At 33.0% G+C, this 15,443-nt stretch overlaps 1 protein-coding gene across 2 annotated transcripts in view; it reads right to left on the bottom strand.

Annotated features, from left to right (window-relative positions):
• Positions 1 to 13,350: 13,350 nt before the first annotated feature.
• LOC149901553 (zwei Ig domain protein zig-8-like) overlaps positions 13,351 to 15,443 on the bottom strand; it is a 165,677-nt gene continuing 163,584 nt past the window's right edge. Inside the window, exon 9 of one of the 2 annotated variants that reach the window (XM_090111205.1) lies at positions 13,351 to 13,589. In XM_090111205.1, the coding sequence (XP_089967331.1) occupies positions 13,492 to 13,589 (98 nt within the window). In that variant the 3' untranslated portion in view covers positions 13,351 to 13,491. Of the gene's footprint in view, positions 13,593 to 15,443 lie in introns of both variants that reach the window. The other variant, XM_090111204.1, reaches the window with a different exon arrangement.

A 15,443-nucleotide genomic window follows, 5' to 3' on the forward strand; every position in this document is an offset into this window, starting at 1 on the left:
AGCTCAATAGACTGCCGTCAGTGGAATTTGTTTGGGAGAAACCTCAAGAGCTGACCCGATTTTGGTAGAAAATATAAGTCCCGGCATTAGCCGTTACCTAACTGAGACTTTCAATTCATACTGCCCTAATAGCACCATAATTTTGGAATTTTCAGGAATTATCTGAACTTCGTAGCATTCGTGCTCAATTGGTTTTTATTTATCAAATACAATTTTCAGTGGGTTAGAGCGTTTTCATAATAAGCGAGAAATACTTTTCTTGAGAAAGTAATGCAATAAAAATTGCTTACAAAAATGTTGTATTGACTGTTTAATATAATAAGATCAATTTATGTAATAATATATTATGCCTTAACAAGCAACTTCTATATGTAAACAAAAATAATCCAAGTTAATTCTATATTTTAACAATTTTTTATTGCTTTTTTATTATATGAATGGTCTATTATAAATTAGTCATCTCATTACGTAGCAGTGACAATTTCTCTTTCTTACTACTACATTTCACTAGCATAATATTATCACTAGCACTATCTTACTAATAGGTACATTTTACCTGCATATTATATGAAATAAAAACGTACAATATCCATCAATCATTGTATTCAGAAAACATCAATTTTCGAGACACCGACACCTGATCTCTATGAAACAGGTCAAGGTCGATTCATCAACAAGCCGATACCGCAGTGTCGATGATTTACATGAATATGTATTCCTTTGTGAACCGCATTGACTAAAACCTTGCATCATCGTTGTAGCAATGTTTATTTCTTTTCTCTACGATTTACATCACAAATAAAATTAAACATTCGCTTTTTTTTTAAGAAATGCACAATTAACTTGTTTCACTTGTATTGGCTTTTATAATAAAAACTACTGCCGGTTTTGTTAAATGAGCTGCATCAAAATCATCAGTTAACTAAACTATTAAATGCAGTTTCATCAAGACGTAACAATGTTTATTTGTAAGGGTATTTATTTCCCATAATTGCAGGAAGCATGGTTACTCTACAAGGCACAGGGAGTTGTAAACAAAATGATATGTAACGTTAAGCATTTCAAAAGATTATACGCTATTGATTTCTTTCATTCTTCATATTGACCATGATTTTGGATTTTACAGGAACATTTTTTTTTTCAATTTTCCTACAAGTTCTTACTAATGATAATTATATAAAAATAAAGTATTTTTCTCCCAACAATCACTAAATTAAAATAAACGCTACCACTATACTTTCACCACTTTTAGGTTATGTGTGCTACTCAAAGGACAAATTCGAAATTTTGTATATCTAAATGTTTGCTTTGTGTAAAACCGAAAAAAAGAATTCGTATAAAATTTGCTATTGTACTTTAAAACTACGTTTAAGTAACATAAATTTATATCTACATACTTCTTATCCAGTTGAATCTGTCCGAATTCGGATCTAGACCTTAAAAAATGGCAACCCTAAAAGCCGCACACAATGTACAATGTACCTCGCAAATAAAATGATTCGTATCACTTAGGCATTTGAAAGGATGGATACAAAGCTGTGTTGAACTTTCAATTGTGGTTAGCTCAAGTTTTATATTGGATTCCTTCGCAGCAAAAGCTGTTTGTAGTTACGTTTTGAGCTGAAGAATTAATTGATCGTCTTCTTTTTCTAGGTTTCTGGAGTTGGGTAGAATTCTTAATGTATTGGGGTAATTGAACAAGGAGTAGAGTGCCGTATTTACTTCAACTGTAGTACCTATAACTAAATGTTGTTGACTTACTAATCCTTTCTAATATAATGCGAAAATTCATTTGTTTGTCTCGTTGTGGATCGATTATTGATCGATCGATCTTCCATATAGTTATGGATCGATTTTATGACATGACTACGCTTGCGAAGGTACGGATGAAAAGCTAGTACTAAGATGTACCTACTGTGTGATACTTTTAGCGCTTTGCACGTACATGTATTACTATATTATATTAATTGTATATATGTATCATTTATTAGGTACTGGTATGGTCATATACAGGAAGCCCCGTGGTCCCCTTTTAATAACTTTCAAGATTAATTACATAAATCTTATGTATATCTCTTTTTTTACCTACTTATCTTTCTTTCAGTCTAAATCTCGTCTGATAGTCCAATGCGGATTAAATCTAAAACCTTTTAATTGTACATCATGGCTGTATTAAGAGGAAATGTTATTTGAATAAGCTATACAACCCTTTATTTACAATTATAAATCGGGCACAACAATATCTGTTTTAGCCTCGAGCGTGACCTCGGTAATTCGTGATATTATTTCGATTCTCTGTAGTAATCACTACATAGTATAAAACAAAGTCGCTTTCCCTGTCCCTATGTCCCTATGTCCCTATGTCCCTTTGTACGCTTAAATCTTTGAAACTACGCAACGGATTTTGATGCGGTTTTTTTTAATAGATAGAGTGATTCAAAAGGAAGGTTTATATGTATAATAACATTCATTAAATAGTGGAGAAGTACTGTTATTTTTGAGGTTTCTAATGTGATGTCGTAAATAATTACATTTTTTCCGCTTACATTGCAAACGCAGGCTGAACCCTACGAGTTTTATCAAAATAATGTACTAAGTATTGTACACATTGAAAAGGTCTACAGAAAAGTCCGCGATGGTATATGTCTATCTCTTATGGATAACCCACAATAACTTTTTTTTGTCATTTACTTTTTACGACAAATAATGGCTAATTTTCGAAGCGATTTTAACCAATACAGCATTAATCCTTAACGAATTAAATACCTTGAATACATTGTTCATTTAATATAGATCTATATGGCCCTTTACACCGTATGATTTAAGTGAATATTTTCGAAGATATTACAGATTTAAAAATTGCGGGACGTAGCGTTTGCGGCGGTACCGGCCGGCCGCCATTGCACCCGTGCGAAGCCGGGGCGGGTCGCTAGTATTTACTATTATTACTACTAATAGATTGTAATATTTTCCGTCTCTTTTTATCATGAAGCGTATCTAAGTATAAACTTATCTATACTAATATTTTATAGAGGAAAGGTTTGTATGTATGTATGTATGGTTACACTACGACGCCCCCCGCGAATAATCCGGTAATCGTAAAAGTGTAAATGTTCAGGAAAAATAAAAAACCATTTTTCCTTAATAACTTCATGAAACAACAAGTATCAGAGACTTTTAATATCGCATATGGAAGCTAATTTTTTCAGCTATCTGGTTATTTCAATAAAATTTAAGTAGTCCCAAGGGCTTCGTTATAATTTAGCTGGATGCATTTTACTATACTAGTGTAGGTCAAGCTCTGGTCAGTAATGTCACTTACGATATTGTTCGTGTAAATTTATATTTTCGACGGCAACAGTAAAATCTTGTTGCGCTAATATTCGTGTTATTTGTTTTGTATACTGAACATTTGTAAAAATCTATTATTTGGTTATTCGATTGTTTAACAGTAACGTACATTTTATTGTTATAACTATTACTGTTTATTCGAATAGTTTACTTAAGTATTATTTGATGATTATTATAGTATATTTTATGAAATACAGGACATTTTAGTAAATGAAACAACTTTGGATTGTTTCACAAAACACGATAGTTATTATTATTATAAAAAATAGACACTGCACTGAAGACACGACTATTAGGCTACACATGATTACATAATCATGAAAATTATACTATGGTCCTATTACAGTTAAAAATTTAATCAGAATCCTCATCAGAACCTCACAGAATGCGAATCCACCGTGACCAGTCAGTACTTGTGTGTGATGTCTTTTTCCCGACTACCTTGTATACAGCAGCAGCGCTTGGGAAAAAGAGCTTCGTGACTCCGGCCGTTCCTCCTACATCGTATCTCCTATCCCATTCGCTGATCGTATCCTGTCTCAAAATACGCTTGACGAATGAAACAGGACACAGATCGTAATCCGGTTTCCTCCTCAACCCCAGAGCGGCCTCCTTGGCTAACTCGTCTGCCCGTTCGTTCCCCGCCCTGCGTGCGCCTTAATCCAAAACAGGGAGACCTCCCGCCTCTGCAATGTAGCTTTTTGGAGGGCCGCCCGTGTTTGTACAGTGAGGGGATGACCTGTTGGGAACTCAGGGAAACCGCCTGGAGCGCCGATCTGGAGTCGATAAGGACACCGACCTATGCCGCTCCACTCTTGCAGGCTATGTCTACTGCTCTTTTGAGCGCTAGGAGCTCAGCCTGATAGACGGTACAATACGGTGGCAACGCAAGCTTAATGGCCTTTGTCTCGGCATCACCTTTCCATACGGAAAGGGCGGCTCCGACTCGACCCTCAATCTTGCTGCCGTTCGTTTAGACCCTGTGGACGTGGCTGTTAACCACGTCAGCATAGGTGTCCTCATTTATCAAGCCGAGCCCCAGCTCTACATGCTCTGCCGGATGTGCGTCCTCAATCGCAAGAGCCATTCGTTCCACCTCCCTGTCCCTCAACACCGCCGGGTGCGACACACCCCTCTTGATCTCATAAAGCTTCAAAGCTTCGAGTATACTGAGGTCAAGAGGGAGAATCCCAGCCAACAGCATCGCAGAGTTCAGGGAGATAGTCCGATATGATCTGCAGATCTTCTGGACAAAACCCCGTTGAACGGTTAAGCCTCTTTTGGACCCCCATCTTTTCCGTAGTGGGTGTCCACGCTGCTGATGCATACAAGATAGTCGGTTCTATAACTGCGATATATATAGTCTTAACTACTTGGGGGTTAAGCCCCCAACTTACTCTGGCTGCTCTTGCTAATAGCTTAAACCGGGCGATTGCCTTTTTGCAAATGCTCCCGACGTTTCGGTCAATGTCAGGCCGCCATCAATAGTAAGGCCCAGTATCTTAATACTTTCGAAATATTGGATGTCCACACTCCCCATTACAAGTTGTGGCATGTCAAATTTTAATTTTCGTGTCGAGAGCAGGGCACATGTCTTGTGTGGCGCGAATTTAGGTAACTTTCACACCTCTTCCACTCAGGTATCTGCTGATCACCCGCCTGACGTTCCCCGGACACCCAACTTCGGCAACCGCACCTTTATGACTGGCCACCAGGCGCTGTCGAAGGCTCCCTTTATGTCCAGAAATACCACAACAGAAATCTTCTTCTCCTCCCTCTTATTTCTGATGTGGCCCACCAGTCTATAGAGGGCGTCCTCGGTGCTCCTCTGTGGCATGAAGCCATACTGATGGGGGCTTATTGTGGGCAGCAGGTAGAGCCTGAGTCGGACGACCAGCATCTAATGAAGATGAAGGTTTCGATGTGGTCTATTCTGATGCCTGCCTCGTTTATCTATCAAACTTTCATCTCTTTTAATTTTTCTAAGGCCGTGTAAATCATTTGCTAGTAATAGAAAGAGTGTTTAAAAAATACCTTGCACACTTGCACTCCATAATGAATGTATCTGGAAATCGATTTCTTAATAAAACCCCGAATAAGCCTATACTAGCACTTACTTAAATAATGTAGAAAACTATTTACCTGAATAATATCGTAACAATGTTTACTGTCGAAGCATATTGATATTATTTTTCGTAAAGATCTAAAACCATATTATTCGTTTAAAATAAATTTTAATGTTATTTTATGGAATATACGCGTAATTTTTCATATCTTCGTAAATAAAGATAGAAAAATTCTGAAAAAAATTTACATGGTGTATTTTAACTTCTAGATGCCGAAAAACGCATAACATGAAAAACCCCGTAATAGGTCATTACCGGATTATTCGCGGGGGACGTCGACTAGTTGGTACTGAACCGATTTTGATGAAATTTTTCACAGATAATCTTTAGACCCTGAGAAAGAACATAGGCTACCTTTTATTGCGAAATATGTACCAATGGCGAGGCCGGGGCGGACCGCTAGTCTATAATATAATTACAGTTCGATTTCTATTGCATATGAATGAATATGTGTTCGGTGTTTGCTTACCTTTAGTTTGTATATGTTTGCAGATCTACCTTTTTCTAGAATTTGAAGAGAATTTCTACCAACTTTTTAACGATTGATTTTCTTTATAGGCAAATAAACTATCAACTATTGTATTATCATGCTAGACCAGGACTTGTAACTTTTGTTAATCTTTATTGGAATTCGAATCCAAGATTACTTGGTTCTACGGCTTAGGTTTAACCGCTGTCCATTCTACCTAGAACACCAGCCCCCTTACCATGACGTTTTAAAGAAATATTATTTCCAATGTAAAAAAAAGGATAGAGCTATTAATACGTCGTCTACCGCCTCTTTCCTACACTGGAATTATTACTGCTTTAGACATCACGGATAATAATTAGCTATTAAAAACAATGTTTATTGCAACACAAAAGCAACATTTTCACGGTCACAAATTCCGCCCAGGTTTCTATGATACTCTGTAAACGCTCAAGAATATAATATTAGCATTCATTGTATTCAAAGTCAAGTTTCGTTGTCACTCAACAAGAGAGCTTGTTAGTGATAAATAAATAACTCCTTCCATTGTATGCTGTACAAAGCATAAACTTCATAGTTTTAAAGCAATTTTGAAATGTTCTTGTTTCTGTTTACAGGCCAATTGTTGTTTTACAAGCTTTTATTGCTGCGTCAATCGTGAAGATCTTTTACAAGTTTTAGTTTGAACTAGTTGCTATAGATTTAGCCCTTATTTAGGCATAGTTAATGTGACATGACATTATGTACAATAGTGCTTGGAAAAATGAGCCTTTTTCTAAATAGATTATTTTGTTTGTATTTTGGATCTGTTTCGCTGCTTTCAGGTGAAGCAGGTTTTTATGTAGGTAATACCTAATTATTATTATCAGTCCAATGAAAAATTATTATTAAATTATTACGCTGTGATGATGAAAAATTTTAATTTTGATGAAATAGAATATTTGCCGAACCTATTCTAAATCGATTTTAATGTAGCGCTAATTTCTTAGAAAATAATCTATGAAAATTGGCGTAGGTACTTCATCAAGTCAGATAAAACTACAGATGAATTGAACACCTCTTTCGTAAAGTCGGTGCACACATTCAATCAAGCTTTAAAACATAATACGCCATAATATAATCACATACTTACTACAATCCCCTGATGAGGGTGCTTCTAACCACTAATCGGAGAGAATCCTTTAAACCTCTAAAGAGGGATCTTAATGTGTATTAATGCGGGGATTTAAATAGTATACGAATTGAATTTAATGCAAGTATTTTATGCTCGTAATAGAAAGTTTTTTACACTTTTAGTATTGACGTTTTTATGCTTTATCATAAGTGTTATCGAGAATCATTCAATTGGTTAACTAGCTAACGAAATATTTAGGAGGCCATTAATAATAGTAGGTAGAGAAAATAAGAAAAAAATATTGTTCTCTTCACCAGAGGCTATTTTTCTTCATTTGTTTTGTGACTTCATTTTGTGCTTTTTTGACAATGTATTTTTTACTAAAAAGGCCTCTCGCTTTAATACACATTTTATTTGGTCACAGAGATTATTTTGCAGATAATATGACGTATGATGCGTATATATTATACTTTTTATCAGAGAATATATTAAAATATATTAACTAACTTATAAATTAAACATTTTAACAGATTTAAAACATGATTTATTCATTATATTATTATCCCGAAGTCTCGCACACTCTTCAAGGAGCGGGATATAATGAATAAATCACATTCAAATCCGTTAAAATCTTTAATTTCTAAATAACACTCGCGTAAAACCAAGCATAGGTAAAAAATACTACTATCAATACTATTATCTAACTGTTAGATTTGATTAACACATAGCTATCTATATAATATATAACGTTTGTGACACAATAATCATCCTATCACATCAGAGATCACCGCATGCAATCTTGCGATAGCAGCTGTAATAGATTTATCTAATTATAATTAAGTGCAAAGTTATGAAGCGCGGTTTGCGGTTTGTATCAGATGGGATTGTGCGTGGCAAAGAGTAGAATGTAGATGTGGCATAAGTTTTATTTGTTTTTATATCAAGTGAAAGATAATGTATGTTATGATGTAGAGAGGCTGTAACCACGTTGTACATAGGTTGTTTTTAAGCTATTTAATTTTATAATTTTTGAAATATCAATGACATCATGTTAAATCAAGAGTGGATGAGAACATAAATTGTAAATCTCTTATAGTTCTATCTCAGTAATAAAAATGACATTTATTGAACAGTGGTACGTATCTCTTCTATGTTAATGTTTTATTGCTACATTAATTTATGTAACAACACAATTTAAACATACCTTATCACGGAGAGTTATTAATTACATTAATATTATTATAAGATAATACTTCAGGTGTTGATACGGATCCCAACTCAAATATCATTAATTACTCCTATTTAACGCCAATCTACCGTGAAGGGAGAAATCCTTTCCTGTACTTTAAATTGCCTGTTTTATTTTAAAGAAAACGCAATTAAAACGCCTTTAATGGTCTATAATTAGCACAATTAACAAAGTTTCGTATTAAATCTTATTCACGTTTCCACTTCTGTCTTGTTTAGTCGATAATTTACTATTTTAACAACTAAATTAACGTTAGCCTTTCTGTAAGAGAACATTGCCATGAATCTCTGCTCAATTGAAATGTTCAGATTTTAAGAAAGCTTCCTACTGTTAAGTCTTTAGTCTAAACCTATATTGTATAGTTTTAATTGATTTTATATTTAAATAAAAATTAGTTAAACGGTCAAACTACCATATCATAATATATGGAAAACTATATATATTTACATAATGAATCTAATAGATCTATGTATTTTAAAAATTAGTCACATCTGCAAAATTCATTCATCCGCGTCATTCCGCGTGCTACGAATGAATTATTATAATAATATTCACTGTATATTTGATGTAATTTTCCGCTCGCGATGTAAGCGAATAATCAGGTTATTAGATTAGCTTGGCAATGTTAAACTTTATATTTTATACAAACTTGTCCGCAGGCTATACGGATCGAGTTAACCAGACGTAGACAACTTCATTTGATATTACACTGGTTGCAAAACGTTTTGATGTGAAAATGTTTTGTTCTGGACCTGATTGGGATGAAATTTGGTTTGCAGTTTTTACGAGATATTATTTATGGGGTTCCTGCTATTTCTTAATAGGGATTGCAAAAAGGGTTCATTTCTTAATATGATTTACTTAATCAGGATTGAATGAAGTTTTGAAATAGTCTGAAAAATTATCAAATTCAATGAGAAATTGGTACTGCTATTTATAGATTTATCACTAAAGGTACTAGTAATTATAAATGTAGGATTGTATGAAAATGAAACAAACATAATATTCGTCTGACGATTACTTTATTTCCTTAATGTTTAAACATTACATCGCTATGGGAAAGTTAAAATACTGTTACAAATATACATAATGGTCTAATACAGAATTAAATAATTAACTTATACATTTGTTTAAATATTTCCTGAAACATTATTGTAGTTAATAGTTATTTATAAGCATTAGCTTGCAGAACATTCTATATAACGAAATTTTTATTTCTATCAAAAAAACTAAGAACTTTTTATATTTAAGTAGGTAATAATAGCATGGTCGCGGAAGAATTCGAACCAATACCCGCGGCCCCATCATTAAAGCAGCTCGACGGAACACAGTGGGTTTTTGTCGGTAAGAATCCGACATAACCCACGGCTCCTACCCCGGAGGCCGTGGGTATCTTTGGAAGATTTCCCCACTTAAAAAAAGGTAATACATAATAGCATAAATAAGTAAAGATTTACAGTATTTTATCTTTCCATCCTCGATATTATTTACACAACCGTAATTAACGTAAAACTCAAACATTTGCATGATAATTACAATCTTAATTAGCTTTAATAATTTAATTACTCGCACATTGTATACTTTAAGAACTTTAATGTAACATGGTCTAAATCTATTTTAATAAATGCGTGAAAATATTGTATTGACAAATGGAAATTGTTGAATATCTCGAGTAATATATTTACATAAATAAATCGATTTTTGTGAATCATGGTCGCTGCTTCCTTGGTAAAGTGGTTAGTACTATACATAAGGTTTGATTTGTCAAGATACAAAGGTATTTTCTATGTTTCATTTAACGAGGAAGGCTATCTCATTTCATATTAATTATATGTCACGTAGTTTGTCTGCCATGGACTCTTTAAACTACTGGATCGATTATAATGAGACTTTCCACACAGTGTACAGTTTTATCCAACTTAAAAATATATAATAGTTATATTTTAAGTAATAGTTTATTATATTTTACGATAAATAAAAGAACTATCCGAGCAAAGCCGGGGTGAGCAGCTAGTAGTCTAAATAACAAATAACATCAAGTTACCACCACGTAGCATCAATGAAAAATGTTGCAAATTACGAGGGAAAAACGCAATTTACTTACTCCCACGCGAAGTCGTGGACAAACCTAATTTATTACAGGACCAGCCCTTTGCATGTTTTAAAAAAGCTTGCGTAAGAATACGGCATTGACAGCCCTATTCGAAGTTTATATGTATAGATTTATTTAAATGTTTTAATATGCACTTCTTTACTATTATATGATTTATTTGATACCTAAGAAATACCTAATGTAATAGAAAATATTTGGAGATTGTCCGTATAAGCCTCCACTGAGCGAGTCAAACTGAGTTCAAAATATAGTTCATTTAGGTAATGCCCTATTCACTCAACTCATAGGAAAAGAAACGACAATTAAGGTTAAAACATATTCTAAAATTAATTGTCAAGAAACAATCGTAATGTATTCATTTTAAAAACGTTTCCCAAATCAAACGAAAATTTGATTCCGCCTTGAAAATTAAATTCGTAAATTTCTGATGACTTAACCAAATCCGTCCATTTGTTCTCAAAACGGGACAATTTACTTGAAAGGTTTCGAATATCGTTTTAAAAATCAATTGGGTGAAAAACGATTTTTTCTGGCACAAATACGTTGCTGGCTTTGTATGGAAGTCTTGTGTCTGCTTCATTGTGAGGAGTAATGGAATACGTACGGAAAAGCATCATCGTAAGACATTTAAATGTATCGGCTATACAGTTTCATCGCTTCTATACATTGAAGTATTGACTATTGAGGTTTATTATTAAGTAACGTTTTACAACGGGATTGAAGGCAAATCTTAACTGGATTTTATTTCATTTTTTGTCCAATGGAATGGATGATTTGACACGTCCGAAGAAGTTATTTAATATTTTATCTTCCAGGAAAGTAACTTTGTTGTTTCCTTATTCATGTCTTTCAAAAAATAATAAAAAAAAAAAACATTTTGAAGAAAAGCTTCCTTAAGTGCGCTGAGAGCAAAATTTCAAGGTCGCGTCATGGCATTACCGTCACGTCATAGAGTAAAGCGACTATTTTGGTATCTTGAATCTTATACCAAAGAAGTTTCATTTCTGACACGTGTACTCAGCACACACGCTCCTTTTATTTGGTCCGACCCGAGTCTCATAAGAGACTTTACAATGTGTAGGATTAGAATCATTATCTACGATAATAATTCTAAATTCAACAAATTCCATTCGTCAATACAATAGCTTATTACAATTTAAATTAATTACACTACAACTTAATTTATTATTTACAAATGTATTAACATCATCCATGCACATTCAAATAAATTGTTTAATTAAATAATATCTTCGCCATTTTGTAATATTCAAAAATCATGATTTAAATTTTAAAACTTTTGAAATTATATAGTGTCGATGTATGTTGGTTTGTGATTCTGCAAATACTATTTTAACTAAAGCTTGAAATAGATTAATATATACTTAAGGTTATATATACTATAATGGGCAAACTATAAATAAAATAATCTTCTTAAATTATTATTACTAGACAATGAACTTAAACGCCCAAAACACAGACTAGCCACATTCTAATGATTTATATGAGCAATGGACTTATGTCTAAATAAACATTTGAAAGAAAGCCACATTCGGATATTATCTTCCATCAAAAAACAGCGCAGTAATCACTTGACCTAAAATATTACAATAAGAAATAAAAATTGTGAACAATATGTCAAGAGCCGACTCAGAAAAGCTCTCGATTCGTATAAGAGTGGGACATCTGCGTGACGCCACATTCACAGAAAGGTGGCCTTGGCCTGATAGATTTGTAACTCTTATACATATATAAAAAGACAAATAAATGACAAATTCTATAGTTCTTTATTAGAAAAAAATAAATTCCCTTCAAATGGTCAGAACTGGACACAATTTAAATGAATAAGGGCCGATTTTTCAATCTTGGTTAAAACTTTCCTGGACGGGTAAGTATTACACTAAACACTATAACATTAAATGTCACCTGTACACTGTCAAATACGGGTAATGAGAACACATTTTTGAAATGGTTGTAATACGCTATTCGTCGAATAAGTTTTAACCAAGGATTGAAAAATTAGCCCTAAATATAATAAATGACAATACTAGCAACTTAAAAAAAAGAATCATCAAAATTGGATCACCCAGTCGAAAGTTATGGGGTAAAAATACACTCGATTTGAGAACCTCTTCCTTTTTTAGAAGTCACTTAAAATTCACCTTTTCAAGGCGAAAATAAAGTCCTTAGATAAAATTCAAGTTGTAATAATCCTGTTTTTCTCAAAACGTGTCATCGACCTTTCCAACAAAGTCGTACTTATTTGTATAATATCCCCAGAGATCCTAACTTTACAAACCACCTAACAAACGGACCTGTACATTTTATTTTATCTCATCTTCAACTCTCTTGAAGTTAGAACTTCGTGTATATTAAAATTAAATCTTGAAAATTTTACTCTAGGATACATTGACTAACGTATCTGTAGAATACATTGACTAAATTGTAGCAAGCAAAACTAGTGACTAGGGAATACAAATCTCGTGACGGGATAACTTCAATTTACATGACATATATTAGTTGGATTGTTAGTCATGTTGTGGTATTGTCTGGGGATGTGTTGAAGTGTGTTGTTATTGGTTAATACATTTCGGATTTTGAAACTGTTAGTAATTGTATTTCGTTTGCCGTATCCGGCTTGAAGGACCAATTGAAAGGTTTCAAGGTTGCTTTTAATGAACGTAGTTATGTGGTTCTGAAAGTATAATAAATACAACACATACTGTACCAATTTAATAATTCTGAATCTTTAGTCATCTTAAATACTATATTTTATGAAATTATGTATTTACCTTTTAGTATTCGTACATTGATATTTTTAAAGATTATTTTTTTATTAATGAACAAACTCATTTGTCATATCATACTTAACTTTAAAATGGCGAAGATATTACAAATAGTTTTTTTTGTGATTATATAAAACGCTTTAAATTATATATTAATCCTAAAATAAAACCAAATACAAAAGGGCTGAAAAATAAGCTAATATTTCAATGTCAATTTTCTCTAGAAAAAAATGGTCTCGATCTATTGTGCCAGCCCTAAAATTAAAAATATTAGTTTATTTGAGTACTAGCAACCCATAAGGGCTACAATGACGCTGAGTAGGGCTGCCGACAGCGGGTACTGCAGGCGCAACTGACCCCCATGCTGCATTGCTGCTGGGTGCTCTCCTGAAACAAAGGGAAACTTAGAATATTCTGTACGTGTTAATTTAAGTACGTTTATGAGGTAAGTAGGTATTAAAATGTAGTTCTTTTCTAATGAAAACTTTTTGGGATCTTTAACGAAACTCTACCAGATGTTTTGTCTTATATTTTAGTAGCTGTTTTACCAGCAAAGCTCCGCTTCTATTGGACTTAGTGTATTGATAGCCTTTTTCTATAAATATACCATCTAACACTGAAATAATTTTTCAAATCAGACCAGTAGTTCCTGAGATTAGCGCATTCAATCAAACAACAAAAAACAAAATCTTCAGCTTTAAAATATTAGTATAGTTTAAAAAAATGAGAATTAAAACCACGATTGAATTGAAATAAATTGGCATTTGAAAATTAGAAGGGTAGACTGCCTCGCAGTAAATATATAAATCACGTGAATAAATGTAAGTAAATAAAATTAAACGAGCCATCTGTAAGTAAAAAACCGAAATTCGTGAAACCTTATATTGCTGTATAGGTTGAACTTATTACCAAAAGGAAATTTAAAACTAAACAAGAAAGGGCAGGTATATGAGTTTCAAATATTTTCATTATCTAAAACTTATATAACGTAGATATCTTATAATTGGCACAGCTTATTTTATCAAAAAGCGGAATAAAAAGGGCAGGAGTAGGTCTCAAAATTTTTTACTATCTTTTCGTGCTACTATGGTTTAACAACCTATTCTCGAAAGAAAAAAAAGAACCAATCATTTCAACACACACAAACATACAACAATAACTTTACCTTTCGAGTCCACCAAATCTTTTGACTATCCTAAACGTGTAGAATGTAGAAACCAGAAATACTATATCATGGGTCTTTTAGGAAGGAACCATTCTCGTGCAAGCGAGATTCAATGCGAACATAGTATGTGCTCCCAAAAGCAATTGGATTTTCCCTTTGCTTTCATCACGCAAATTGATTAATGTATAAGAGATGCACCTAAGAGCTGGAATTAGAGCTCGTTATTCTATATTGTGAATGATTAATTTAGAAATGCGACGGTATAGTCGAAATAGTAGGGATATTTTGCGTGGATGCCTAGGGAATAGAAAAAATTGGAATTAGGATTGTAATTTTCTTTTTCTGGGTAAAGATTTTTAGGTTAACAAGGAAAGTTTTCACCTTCATGTGACCTTCGCTTTTTTGGGGTAATTGTAAATATCTACTAGTATTACTTATATATGTTTGATTTTTTTTTACATATATGGAATGGTATGTTAAATGTTTGAAGTGTAAAATAGTAAAAATAAATTTCTCGAAAAGTCGTCTTGAATAAAATTCTTCATCTTCACATGCTTAAATTCTTATAAAATCGAACAAAACTATTTCAAAGAATATAAGACTTATTCCAATAGATCTATATTCAAATTTGCCATTTCATCAGAAAATACAGCGGCCTATAAAATATTAAGTAGGTACTATGACAACCTATATAAAAAAACTTCGTTTAAAACAATTATCCAAATTAAACAAACATGTCTAGTACTATAGAACCAATCTAACATTTTACATGTGAGTTTAACAACTTGGAAACAAAAACTATAAAATTTTTATCGGCAGAAAGTTTCGTTACGCGTTCATCGTCGAAATGAAATTCGCGTCAATTTACTGTTCATTTTTGGGAACGATCCAGTTGAAAGTTTTGCAATTGAAAGATTTGATACGTATCATGAAAAAGTAATTACAATTAGTGTTGAATAAATAATACTTTTGTGTGATCATATTATTATTGTAAAGTATATTTTTGAAATTCAAATTTAATTTGTGGTTGAAATTAAGTTGATTCTTTCTTCTAAGTCGATTGCTTTCTCGGT

The sequence above is a fragment of the Colias eurytheme genome, chromosome 16 (assembly GCF_061535395.1).
Source record: "Colias eurytheme isolate Ceu_HAF_F1 chromosome 16, ilColEury1 Martin Lab GWU primary, whole genome shotgun sequence".
NCBI classification, from domain to species: Eukaryota; Metazoa; Arthropoda; class Insecta; order Lepidoptera; family Pieridae; genus Colias; species Colias eurytheme.